The 14,343-nt window shown below is 30.0% G+C and overlaps 1 protein-coding gene across 4 annotated transcripts in view; it reads left to right on the forward strand.

The window, feature by feature from the left end:
- The window catches only part of LOC136987073 (neogenin-like), a 100,610-nt gene that overhangs the window by 51,306 nt on the left and 34,961 nt on the right, over positions 1-14,343 (forward strand). For all 4 annotated transcript variants that reach the window (XM_067284719.1, XM_067284718.1, XM_067284720.1 and 1 more), the window contains exons 3-6: positions 9,538-9,683; positions 10,205-10,489; positions 10,911-11,064; positions 13,260-13,402. In XM_067284719.1, the coding sequence (XP_067140820.1) occupies positions 9,538-9,683; positions 10,205-10,489; positions 10,911-11,064; positions 13,260-13,402 (728 nt within the window). The remainder of the gene's footprint in view (positions 1-9,537; positions 9,684-10,204; positions 10,490-10,910; positions 11,065-13,259; positions 13,403-14,343) is intronic.

The following is a 14,343-nucleotide window of genomic DNA, read 5'->3' on the forward strand; positions in this document are numbered from 1 at the left end:
TTTTTCTAATGTATAGGCCTACTTTCTGTAAAATATGTTACCCGAATATATATATACATGTTTTGTTTTATATTTTTTATATAAGTACAGTACTGTATTTATTTTGTGCAAAATAAAGAAATAATTTTTAACGATACAATAGCAACGATTATTTTTTTTTTTTTAATTTGTTAGGTTTAACATCGATGAAAATTCAACGCGAAGTAGGTTAATAGCGATATACTAATATACTATACTAATAATGTATTTTTTCATACTTTTCGGTTATCCGTTTTTTCAGTTATCCGACCAACCCAGTCCCCAATTGAGTCGGATAATCGATGCTCAACAAATTGAATAGAATTTAAGAAAATTTTTGTGGTTTTACAATTTTGGAAAACGGAAATAATTACTGTAGTTGCCTTGAATTTGTGTACATATTACTTTTAAATAATGTATATATGCTTAGGCAAATAAAATTTAAAAAGTAATTGTCTAAATGGATTATATGTATTTGGGTGCGTTTACTTCTGGGCTAATTTTACTGTCAGTACGCTCAGCCTGTATACTTTCGTCCGAGCGCCACGCTCATTGGCGTATACTTTAGAGCTATGTGACGTCATGTTTAGCGAAATTGGTAAGCTCGGAGTGCTAGCTAGTTCGTTGTCGAGCTTTGCGCTAATTCAATATGGCTGCTCCCATGAAAAAATTACTTTCTGTACAAAGTAATGAAAATGGAATTATTTTTGGAAAAATAAACGGCAGAAAGTATTTTTATTGGTAAATTTCAATTATTTGTTGTATAAAATGTTTACAATGATCTTTTTTTATTGTGTAAGGTTCAATAGCTTTAGATGACTTTTTTCATAAACAGATGTGAAAAAATTAAGTTTACTCATTGTTTATGATTAAAAGTGAAGTTTACCTTATATGCGTTTGGGATCTTCAGAAATGTTATGTTCAGAGCATTAAATAAATCGTAAAGAAATGAACAGCATTAATAATAATCCAAAACTGAAGTTCGTATAAAGGAGACTTTCAAAAGATTCTCTTGTAAGTCTAAGTGCTGTTTAAAATCGGTTGGACTATAAAAAGGTACAGTCTCTTCAATAAAAGTTTCTATCTTTTTTATTTGACCTTACTTTTCTTTTTTCTTCTTTCATTTTTTCTACAATTATATCCACAATAAGATCATCCTCGTCTGATTCAGAATCAAGTAGTTCTATCTGTAACGCAACATTTAAAATAGCAGCTTTGACAATATTATTTGCAGGAAATCTCCATATTTCTTGTTAGCGTTTGCGTTTACTTTCGAACTGGACATGTAACCACGAATACACATGCTAATGACGTCACTTCTGGTGTTCAGAAGTAGCACTATTAGCTCAAAAGTAAACGCACCCTTCGTGGTTGCTAGACTTTTTTTCTGCATCAATCTCATGGCACCAGATTTATCTGGCTACCTTTCAATTAATGTCTATGGTGATTGCAGGGAAAGAACAAAAATACTCTATCTCCTCCTCTTTTGCCAACAGCTCCAATTAGCATAGCTACAGACCAATACATCCTTTAGATGCCCCTTAGTAGGAAAAAATAATATAGTTACCCTTATTTTATTATAATAATATTTGTCCAGAAAGATGTATATTTCTAATATTAAATTTTTTAATCTTTTTTGTGTGTGAAAAAATTTAATATGTATTGTTCTCTGAATAATTTATTTGAACTATTGCATAATTTATTGTTATCTTTATACAGCATTTTTTTTTGGCATCCAGTAATACAAAAAGTACCAAAAATATTCTCTTGCCATTTTAAAGTTCAGTAAATTTGTTTCTTTGCTTGATAAGTTGTTATAGCATTTAATAACAAAATGAAGCATGGAAAAATCTGTTCTATTTATATCAAAATGAAATAATTCTTGTTTAATTATCTTTATCAAAAACTTCAAACAGTGATGATTACCCTTGTTCTATGAGATTCTTCATTGTTTGAAATATAGTGTAAAATTTTACAATATTGAAAAATATGTTATATTCTTGTTAATTTTTGAATATTAATCAAATCCTGAAAAGTTTCAGACAGAACAAATTGAATTTATATTGCTAAAAACAGAATTTATTGAATAATTATTGTTATTAATAGTTAGAGGTAACAAATAATTATAATTAATGTTTTTATGCTTGAATGGAATTTATTTTAAAAACTTTATTTGGTAAAGAAATATTTCTTCAATAGTTAATTTATCAAAGACTTTTTAATTACCTTATTGATTAATTTTATTCCCCAGAATAATTATAATTTTGGAAGAGGCTGGAATAAGATTAAATCATTATTTTTTCCTGTAGAATACATCACAGAATCATTTTATATTTTATAAAAGCATATTTCATTAGAAATTTTTTAATGCTTATACAATTTTATCTGCAGCTCCTCATTAGTTTGTTCTCTCTCATTTCAGAATGAAGTAAACTTCTGTTTGATTAATGGTAGATATTAAAAAAAAAAAAAAATTGTTATAACATTCTTAGTCAGTTAAAATTTTACTCATTAAACAAAACAGATGTATATTATTTTATAAGTAAAATATAATTTGTAACGATAAAATAAGACTTTTTAAATAGATCTAATGATTAAAAGGTCTTTGGATATAAAAGGACATAAAATAAACAATGATGAGGCGATAACTGTAAAATACAGAACATTTTCATAATGTAAAGCTAAAAATAAAACGTATAAATATACAACTTCCAGGTATGTATCTTGTGTAAGTTATGCCACTCATCTGGACCAACAAGAAAAAAATACAAGTTTCATTCCTCTAAAATTACAGTAGATATGAATGAAAGAAATAGTACATATGTTAATTTTATTTGCCTTCAAGAAACCAAAATGAACATTTTACAATTTACAGATTATATATTTCAAGTTATGTATCAGAATATATAATAATGCAAGGCCAAACGAACGTAATTTATCAATAATATTGTAAACATTATGGATCGTGTCTCGTTTTACAGTAAAGAAAAAAAAAAAAAAAAAAAAAAAAAAAAAACGATGGGGATGAAGTTGAATGTCGACGACAAAGCAGTTACCAATGTTTGTGGTGGAGGTTAACTACTTACTATATGTCACGTGCTTTAGACGAATGTAAACAGTTGTGTTTGAAATAATGCGACAGTCTGTGACGATTATCATTTATAAGTCTATTGGAATTTTAATAATTTAAGCGATTTTAAATGCGTGAGAGGAATATCCTTTTATATTTTCATTTTTACTTGTCTTTAGTGCGCCTCGCCCAAGCGATTTTTATTAAATATTCACATTCTTATCTGAGGTATAAGGAAAGTAAGGAAACGATTTGTTTTCATAGAATAGAAGTGAAAACGAAGTATGCTGTTATAATGCTGTAAAACGAGAAAGGTATTAACATTTTTTTTAAAAAAAAAGTAGTAGTAAAGTTGCTATGGGCGTAATGAACGAACTAAAAATACTTAAACTTCGCAAATGTATAAATAAGATTATAAGTCATCAAATAGTTATGGAGCAATTTCACTATCCCAAAGCTGTTCTATTATACATAAATAGGCGCAGCGCAGTCGTGCCACTAACATTATATATGATCTATATATGCATTCCTTATACGTTTCAATGCGGATTGTAATTGTTTTCGTTATAGTTAAATAATTATGGATTTTTAGGAATCAATATATGGGCTTACAGAAATTACTTAACGCTACTTTTATACTCTTTAAATACCATCCCACCCCCGTAACGTTCAAAAACACCTGGCATATACTCGCCCCAAACTGGCATAACACGGTACAGTACTGTGCATGTATGTACTGTACTGTACAGTACCTTTAATTGTACTAAGGAATAATGCAATAGCGCGGGTTGCAGAAAGTTACATTATAGTATTTTATTAATTAATTACGTAAATAGTGACATAAACAGTACTATTCCCTATGCAACTCTTCGGAAACAAAAATGAATTATTCTGTTACCCTAGCATTAAGTAACGTTTTTGTAAACAGCATCCCTTTGTAACGCGTGGTAAAAATTATCCGCATTACGTAAATCTGGACATCCCCTATATTTATAAAACAAAGGATAATTTAATTAATTGCGTTTAATGGTTTTTTTTAAAACTCTTTCCGCCCTATGGGCACTAAGAGCTCCTCTTTTTACCAAGCCCATTATGGGTTCGGTCTTGCCCACCGGGTGGTGAGAAACAGGGCGTTGATTGGCTACGCGCGATGGATACTTGGGATAAAAACGATGGAATATAAAAATTTTAATCAAGAAATTTTTATATTCCATCGTTTAAAAAAAGTTAAGAAGGTAAATTTTAAGAGAGAAAATACGATTGCATTGTAACTGAACCGGATGTGTTGCCATTATTATCGTCCGGAATAGAAATCATTTTCGTCTCAAATAACTATAAACACGAAAGTAATTAGCAGTATATATTTATTAAACATTTTCCTATCGAAATATATGCAGATTACGATGAATTTTTGAACTCAAAATGTGATGTAAGTATTTGAATTAATTAATTAAAGCGATAGAAATAATGGCGGCACTTCCGGTTTGCTGGAGTGTGACGTTAGACTGGTATGATTGGCAGAATATAGATCACGTGTCACAGGAAACCGATTCTGTTTGTTTACGTGCAACATTTATTTATTCCTTTACCTGTATAAAAATAAAGCCGAAACGACGAACAAATTGAGAAGCAAATGAATGATTTGGTATCAAAACAGAAACGAAAGACTTTTATCAATAAACTTTAGGTTTTAGGACTTGAGGTTCTATTTATTGTAAAATTTAAAATGGGTTTGTGAAAGATTAGTGAACGGTGGATCTCGTTCTAACAATAAAACGATACAGTTTGTTTATTCAAAAAACTAAAGAAATCGAAATTTTGAAATATCTAAAATGGAAAAAACTCTCTTCATATTATAAAAATATAAAGACAGAAAGATCAATTTAAGATTAAAAATAAACAGATTTGTATAAATAATGCAAAAATTGACTTATTAAAAACATAAGTTAAATCATTAAATTTATTAAAAATTCATCCTGGAAGTTTTTCTTCTCTGATTCTGTTTTTTTTTTTCGTAATCTAATAATTTTAAAATAGAGAAGACTTTCCGTAAAATACATGAAAACTTCAATAGAAATTCACAAATTTAGGATGCCATTCCAAAATATCGAAAGAAAAACAAGTGTAAACGAGCAATTATTTATTGTGACATGGTCATAGTGCTGGGTTGCAAATTTTAATCATATTTTTAATTACTTTAAATTAAAATATACGCTCTCCACCTCAAATTAGTAGTGGCTTGCCCCTGTAAATCATACTTTTCCGCTAGTTGTAGAGTCGTACCGGTCGTCTACCTAACACCTTTTTGAATCGAAATAACGTGACTTCTGGTTTGTGCTGGAAGTTTGTATATAGTTAATCGGGGCCTTCTGCTCCCAAGGTTTCCATATCTGGTCTCGTCTTACATCTATCTAACTTCGTTCTCGAGATTAAGGAAAGACAGTCGGGCATACTGTATTTTAATTGTAGGTATATATTGCTTCTAGTTTATAAATAATTAGACAGTGGAAGTGTTAGATAATTATAAACGAGTGCATAAACAGAATAATAGAACTTTTTTTGTATGTAGAAGAAGATTAAAAAGTAATAGCTTTCACGGATTTTTTTTAAATGTTGTTAATTAATTTTAAAATGTATGCGTATTATCGTATATAGGATTTGGTTTAATATAAAATTATACATAAATATTGGCTACCTCATCAAAACTAGGTAATGATATTCTTAAGTGAGTAATTAGACAAAGTAATAGTTGCAGACTTGGATTGGATTGATGGGATAAGGCAATGTAACACGTGGGTCATCTGCCGAGGGGAATGCCATCCGGAAGACTTTTCTATGGGAAACTGACCTCTATTTAAGGTGTTAGATACGTGAAGAAAACCCGGGAAAGTCCGCGCGGTGTTAGTAAGGCGTAAACCCTCCTACTAACTATTAGTGTTTTCAATGGTGTTACGCACTCGACCACAGGTGGGCCTAATTGCGGATTTAAATGCAAATATTCTTACATCGCGTTTTTCCAGAATTTGTTGCGGATGACTTTTCTAGTTTTAGTTTTCATTTTTCAGTAGATTTATTTGTTAACAATCTGTTCCGAAAGCAATAAAATTTCGTTTAGAATCCACACGGTATGTAAAAAATTGCCAAATATTTTGTTTTTTCAAACACTGTATTCCTTCCGTTCTTTAAATTTGATTTATCATAAAGATCTGTAACTAAACCTACATATATATGCATTATTGTCGGCTATTTAAAATGCCATCAGTACCAAAGAACAAAATAATTTTGAAAAAAATATGATGGCCGCGATATATTTTGATGAGTTACACTTCTTACAAGAGCATAAACTTTTTACGATCCTACTCTAAATTCCCTTTAAAATATGAAGAATAAAACTCGACTTGAAAACCAATAAAAGGTTTGGAGTTGAGAATTTACGACACTATTCCGAGCACCTTTCTTTTCTTATACGATAAAGATCGCATGGTGACAGCTTTCAAAGTACTACGTTATGCCTTGAATTTGAATTATAAAATTAAAAATTTTAATTGCCAGTCGAGTTTAATTTTAAGAACTGATTTTCGGATAAATGAATAAATTTATTTTTAGAATTTAAGTAGTAAAGGGTGCTTCTAAAGGTCAGTTCATACAAGCAGCAAAATTAAGACGACAGCCAATGTCTACAACTGGTCTTTTTTGATTTTGACAGTCGATGAAGGTGATTGGTCGATCTTGTTGTTGACGAGCATTGTCGTCGTAATTTCGAGTGTGCAATTCCGGAACTTTTCATAGATGGTCCATCTCGGATATGCCGGACTTCGCCCCCCACCACTTAATCACTCACATTGTGGGCCTGGCCAAACCCAGTGGCGTAGCGTAGTGTGGGCGGCAGGGGCGGCACTTTTAGGGAGCGGCATTTTTTCACAATAAATAATAATAATATCTTGTAAAAATTTGAATCATTTCATTTCATATTTTTGTTGCACCTACGATTCGGACCGATTGAAATGAGCACGAAATTTTTCATTACTTATTCTGTGACGAAACTGGGGAATCCCCTTTCTTTAAATGAATGTATAATAATGACATCTTGCTCATTGGGCGACTGACAACACCGCCTGTACTGACTTGTAGGGATTCCCCGTATTTTATTTAAGGGGGGCGAAATTTTCCTTCACCCCGGGCGGCTGACACCCATGCTACGCCACTGGCCAAACTCACAATGGACAATGAGTAAAAGGCCCTTTTATTGCCTTCGACGTTTCTTTAAAATTATATGTTCATATTAATAGCTTTGTTAAGAAGGTTTGTGTTTTCTCGCTGACGTGTCCCCCATTGCAATGAGAAGGAATCGGTGGTCCATTGTTGGCTCTCTTGCAGGCACTACTGGAAGGTGAGGCAGAATCTGTGTGATATGCTGTTGATTTTGGCATTAATGGATGTCTTTGCTACTTTGATTTTGGTGGGTCCTTCGGTGAAGTATATTCTTCAAGGCATTTTTTCCCTCATTGGCTTAGTTTCTTTTTATTGGTATATGATGTGACACGTGGATGATCTGCCAAGGGGGAATTGCCTCCCGAGAGATCTTTTATGGGAAACTGGCCCATATTTAGGTGTTACTAACAAAGAAAACCTGGGAAACGCCATATGGCCGGCCTGTTGGTCAGGCACGAGCCCAAGACTGACTACCAGTGTTCGGTGGTTTTATCCACTCGGCCACTGGTGCGTCCCCCATTGATACTGAGTACAGCATAGAGAGGTTGCTGTTTTCCTTTTCATTTTACTCTGGGTCCAAACAGTGATGATCACAACTTCAATCCTTGGTGTTAGAGAGTAAGGTAAACTGACCATAAAAGCACACCGAACAAGAAACATACTGTATTTTAACATTTTTATCAGTAAAACATAACAGAACTGAAAAGTATGTTGTAACTTTATGTGGTTTAAGCGATTATTAAAGCAATAAAACCTTTATACTATATTACTTATTTCATTACATGAATTAAAAAATATGGCAATTAGGCCAAAAGAAATGGTCTCTGCTTTGAAAAAGGTCTTAATCTTGCTATTTCTTAATAAATTTAGCCGATTTTAGATGTAATTTAACTTAATGAATTGGTCGAAACCAAAAATTTTGCATCGAGGCATCCTCCTCGGCAGATTGCCCGTGTGTCACGTTTCATAATCAAACAAATCAATTTAATTGTTGAAAGTTCGAAATCCTGACATTTAACATCATCATCCATTTTTTATGAAAATAATTATTTTCTTGCATTAAACCTCTTTGTTTTTTGTTTTAAATTATACTGTTATTCATAACTACTATATCTATTATTCAACTTTGGGTGTGAGAGGCCCTAGGCAAGCATGAACACTCCAAACTATTTAATATAAGATTATATAATGGGTAAATTTTATTGCAAATACTTATTATGTAAGATGTAGGTTACAAGCTAGTACTGAATTCCTAGTTCAAGACTAGGACTTGAGTATCAACAAGCATGTATTTGTATGTGTTTGGGACCTCTAAAAGTGCAGGACTCAAATGAAAGCTTAGGATGCCTCTGCATAAAACTGTCAGTGCTATTATTATAATTTAAGTAAGCAAAAATGTTGATTTTTTTTCTTCTAAAGCAATTTTATCATTTGGTTTTTGAAAAAGTCAAAAATAAACACAATTTTAAAAGTAAATGCAACAGTCTTGAAATCTCTCGCATTAAATAAAAAATCAGAAAAGTGTCAAGAAGTAAATAAAATAAAAAAACAGTATTAAAATGGATTTTTTTCTAATTTAAAAAATGGAAAAAAATCTCATTTAATGTCACTTTTCATGTTCTGACATTCATAAGTTTTGACATCTAGGATTGCTCTAATTATTTTGAAGTAACAACAACTGCTGCCAACATTTTTTGTTTCTATTCATACTTTCTTTACCCGACTTCTGAATTTTATTCCCTATTTTTGTTATTTGCTGCATTAATTACTCGTGTCTAACATCATTCTAAACTTTTTTTTTGTACTATGCTTATTTATTAGTAGTAATTTTCTGTAGTATTCATTTTGACACTCTTTGTATAATGTGTAACTAATAAAAATCATACAATAGCTGATCAATCTTACATAAACCACTAAAGGGATAAAACATCCTTAAGATATTAAGGAAGCTTTATTCTTGTTTATATAGGAAGTAAAGTGGATTATATGAATCATGTAGATATCTAAAAGGCATAAAAGTATCATAAATTAGATCAGACATAATCTCAACTTGTCTTCCTATTTATAAATGGTTCACTTTATCAAATCACAGGACAATATCATACTAAGAATTGATGTAGTCAGTGAAATCTAGAAAAAAATTTAAGTAAAGCAATAGGTTTATTGTATTGATATTATATATATATATATATATATATATATATACATTTTTTAAATTTAATTTTGTTTGCATTTAGATCGATTCTTCCAAATGGCTCACTTCATTTTGCTCGCATTTATCATACAAGATCAGAAAGACCAGACGAAGGCATTTACCAGTGTATTGCTACTATAGAAAATATTGGAACGATAGTCAGCAGATCTGCAAAATTACAAATTTCTTGTAAGTTTTATTTATCTAAGATGATTAAAAAATAAATTCTTTGAATTTATTTCAATTTAAGTTATTAAAAGAAAAAAATCTAATTAATTTAAATTCGGTAAATGTTTTCGTTAATTGAATTGAACAGATTTCATTTAATTTTTTGTAATTTTACAATTATAAAATTAAATAATTTGTAAAATGAGTCTTTTTTAAATTAGTTTTTTAATTTCAATAAATTTTATGATATTTATTATCGATGTTTAATAAAAATTTAATAACACATATTTGAGTAAATGAATTTTCTAATTTACTGATTAATTATTACATTTGTAAGTTTCAGTAACTTAATTAAAGTTTTCAATTAAAGTATCATTAACTGTATGAATCTGATACAAGTTAAATTAGAATACTTCTAAATTTTAAATGATTTAATTAAATAATTAGTGGAAATTACTTGAAAATAAGAAATTGTTTTTCCAAAGCACACACACAATTTATCTTACTTTGAGTTGAGATATAATAATTCACATTTTTGTTAGCTTTACCCCGATTTGATGAACAACCAGAAGATATTAATGTTCATTTGCATCAGAGCGCATATCTACCTTGTGCCATACAAGGGATTCCTCCTGCTACGATAACATGGCTGAAGGACGGACATCCGTTAAACATAGAATCTTCTCGTATGATGGTACTGCCGAGCGGAGCGCTAGAAATTGACTTTGTTAAGAAATCCGATGCCGGAATATACCAGTGTAATGCAACAAATATCGAGAAGTTTCGTCTCAGTTCTCAGGGTATTCTTAATGTCAATGCAGATTACGGTGAGTTTTATAATTTTATTTTGAGATTAAATACTTCCATAGTTTTAATTATTGATTTATTTAATATATGGTAGGGTCTTGATTTAATGGACAAAAAATTTCTGTCCTAAAGGAAAAAATTTCGAACTATTTTCTAATTTGCAAATAGAGAATGCAAAAGGCAAAAATGAGTATAAATTACTCAATGTACTGTACGTTATAATGACATTTTATTTATACTTAAACATAGAAACACCATTTAAATAAATTTTATACATTGCAAATTTGTTATTAATATATCTTTTTAAAATACATTTGAATTAATGGACTTTGCAATAGTAGAACATCCTTTCCCCAATTTATCGATTAAATCGAGGGCTTACCATATTTTAAATGTTTAATCGTTTTAATAGATGCAAACAAATTGTTACTGTATTTGCAGCAGAAAGAAAAAGGATATCAGCTCCTCAATTTATCGTTACACCCAAGAACATGATTGCAAAAGAAAATGATACAGTAACATTAGAATGTGCAGCTAATGGTGATCCGAAACCTAAAATTCTGTGGCTGAAAGATGGTATCACAATTGATATGGCGTAAGTTCAACATTCAATATTTGTTAAAATGTATTCTAAAACGAATGTGTTAAAGATACAAAATAACAGTAACAAAAATGTATGTTTGAGTGAGTAAACATTTTAGAAATACATTTTTCTTTCTTTTTAATCATTTCTTGTTCATTGCCATAGTTTAATTTGTTTAATTATTTTATATTAATTATTTTACTCTAAATTAAAAGTAATTTATCAATTTTAGTTTTCAAAATTTCTGAAAATAGAAAGCATATAATATTAATTAGTTTTTTAATGATTTAATCTTGATTTAATGCTTAGAATGTTAATACGTGACTTATTAACATTTTAATCAATGATATAAGTTAATAATCAAACATCTTTACTACACCCGATACGTGTAAAGCTATCCACTAACCAAAGCCGAATATAATCGGGCGAGAATGTCCGCCCATAACGTCGCTAATAACCATCGATGGTTATAGCTTATATATGCTGGAACAGGAGATCGAGCTGAAGGTCCAGGTAGCGTAACTGGTAACGTGTCCGCACGGATAGCAGAAGTTGTGGGTTCGAGTCCTGCTTCAAGCCGATTCTTCCAGTATTTAAATTATTTAATTAATTGTAATTATTAAATTTATTAAGAGATGGTGCCTAACGTCTACCTCTAATGCCAAATTGTCTATTAATTATTAATATTATAGTCATTTCTCACCCGATTATATTCGGCTTTGATTGGTGGATAGATCTAAGTTAATAAAATCCCGACAGTTTTGAACTACAAGCACAACACTAACATTTCTATCAAATCATCATTGATAAATATTTAAAATGTAGACACTAATTAATAACTATTGCTTTTATAAAATTGCTAATAATAAGTAAATACAATTATATTAAATTTCAATTGATGATATTCATGATACTTTTATCCTTTCTTTATATAAAACAAAAGCAAAAATGTGTATTAAAGAAATTCAAAAATAAATTAATAATTTATTTTATTTATTTGAAATAAAAGTAATATGAACATTATAGAGCTGACAAAAGAAAATTCTAGTTGCAATAAAAAAAAATAAATAAAAATAATAATAATTAAAATAAATAATGCATGAATATTTTATATACATTTAAGTTACATTATTAAATGATTTGCATTTATTTTAAAACCTTGTATATTATTATTATGGTTTGTGTTGGAGTGTGTTTATATACAGTTTGGCATCAAGCATGCTTTCAACTTTTTCAATAACTAAAATTTTACAAATAAACATCACACTAAACCCAATAACATTAAGCCAATACATCACCAACTGCCATAAATAATTGGGTTAACTTTTGGATATATACGATTAAAGATCAGAAATAAATTTGGCACTTGAGGTAAGCGTTAGGTGCCATCTCTTATTAAAATTAATAATTATAATAATTTAAATAATTTAGATTAAACTGGAAGAAAAGAATTGGCCCAAAGCGGGGCTCGAACCCACAACTCCCACTTACCGTGCGGTCGCGTTGCCAGTTATGCAACCCGGACCTTTGGTTCAATCTCCTCTTCCAGTATATATAAGCCAAAGACATAACCATCGACGGCTATTATGGCACCGACTGGGGACACCTCTGTGCCCATGGCCAGAAACATCCATTCAAGGCACTCAGTCGGCCATCGCAACCCTGGCAAGGTATATATATATATATACAAATAAACATCACACTAAACCTGATAACATTAAGCCAATTCATCACCAACTGCCATAAATAATTGGGCTGATTCTTTTCTTCCAGTTTAATCTAAATTATTATAATTATTAATTTTAATAAGAGATGGCGCCTAATGCCTACCTCAAGTGCCAAATTTATTTATCAACTTTAATCGTATATATCCAAAAGTTAGCCAGATTATTTACGGCAGTTGGTGATATATTGGTAAAATTTTACAACTGCAAATATAACAGTATAATCAGACTGCATCCCTATATAAAGTATATAATTTTAATTCCAATATGTAATTTTTAAAAATAATTCCAAATATAATTCCAAAGCACAGTATCATTATTCACTTTGTAACATTTCATAAAATTCTGTATTTTGAAAGATTCAATTTTTTCTTTAAGTGCCAAATGAGTAAATTTTACTCATTGACTTCTTATAAATAATTGAATACTGTCATTCTTATTTTAAGTATGGCACCTACATTATTACTTCTGTATTATTTTCAGTCATTTAGATAGTCGTTTCCAAGTAGTAGGAATAGGAAGTCTGCAAATAGAAAACATTCGAGAAGGAGACGAAGGTACCTACATGTGCAGAGCCGAAAATCTCGAGGATTCCGAGGATGCCAGTGCTACATTAGAAGTGCAAGGTAATCAAATCTTTATTCTATTCATTAAATTAAAAATTAAATTAAAAAAAATTTAAATCCGATATATTTCATTTGTGCAATATATGAATACGGAATACAAAGTTTTTAATATAGCTGTTTGAGAAATATAACTTGTAATTAAAAGATCATGATTAAATGCTACAACGAAAACATTGAATAGGTTTTTATACATTTAAGAAATTTTAGAAATTAAAAAATTTTTTAGTCTAAACACTTCACGAACAAGTAGAACTGTTTTAATATTTCAGATACCAAATTTTATATGGATAACTAGCAGATTATTTGTGTTGGCAAGTCAATTTGAAAGTGGGTAGGAGTAATGCAACAGTGTGGGTTGTCAGCTAATTTTAACTCTGAATTAAGAATGCATCATATAGCTTTTTCTTTAGTAAAAAGAAAAACCGGCAGAATGATAAAACAATTAATTTATAATGGGAAAACCTATAATGACAAAGATAATATCAGCAATATCTTTGCAAATCATTACTGCAAAATGGCTGGTTTTACAACAATTCAACAAACTTCTACATTATTTCAAACAGTCTCAAATAGAAGTTCTAATTCCATTCTTGTTGAATGTACTCCACAAGAAATATATGATACAGTTATAAATCTAAAGAACAATACATTGGATACAGACAATATTAATATTGAAATATTAAAACAAATAGCCGACATAGTTGTGATGCCTATTTCATATTTATCAAATAAATTGTTTAGTACTGGGATTTTTCCAGATGAATTAAGTCATGATCTTGTTTTACCAGTTTACATGAGAAAAGGAACCAAATCAGATATTGAAAATTAGAGATTGATAATTTCATTATTATTATTATTATTATGCTAGGTTTAGAGGGTTATACTCGGTTGACACCGGTGGCTGTGTACTATGCCGGACCAGAGTCAAGGCATAGCAACCA

Source organism: Centruroides vittatus, unplaced genomic scaffold (genome assembly GCF_030686945.1).
Source record: "Centruroides vittatus isolate TY-2023 unplaced genomic scaffold, ASM3068694v2 scaffold_1444, whole genome shotgun sequence".
Classification (NCBI taxonomy): Eukaryota; Metazoa; Arthropoda; class Arachnida; order Scorpiones; family Buthidae; genus Centruroides; species Centruroides vittatus.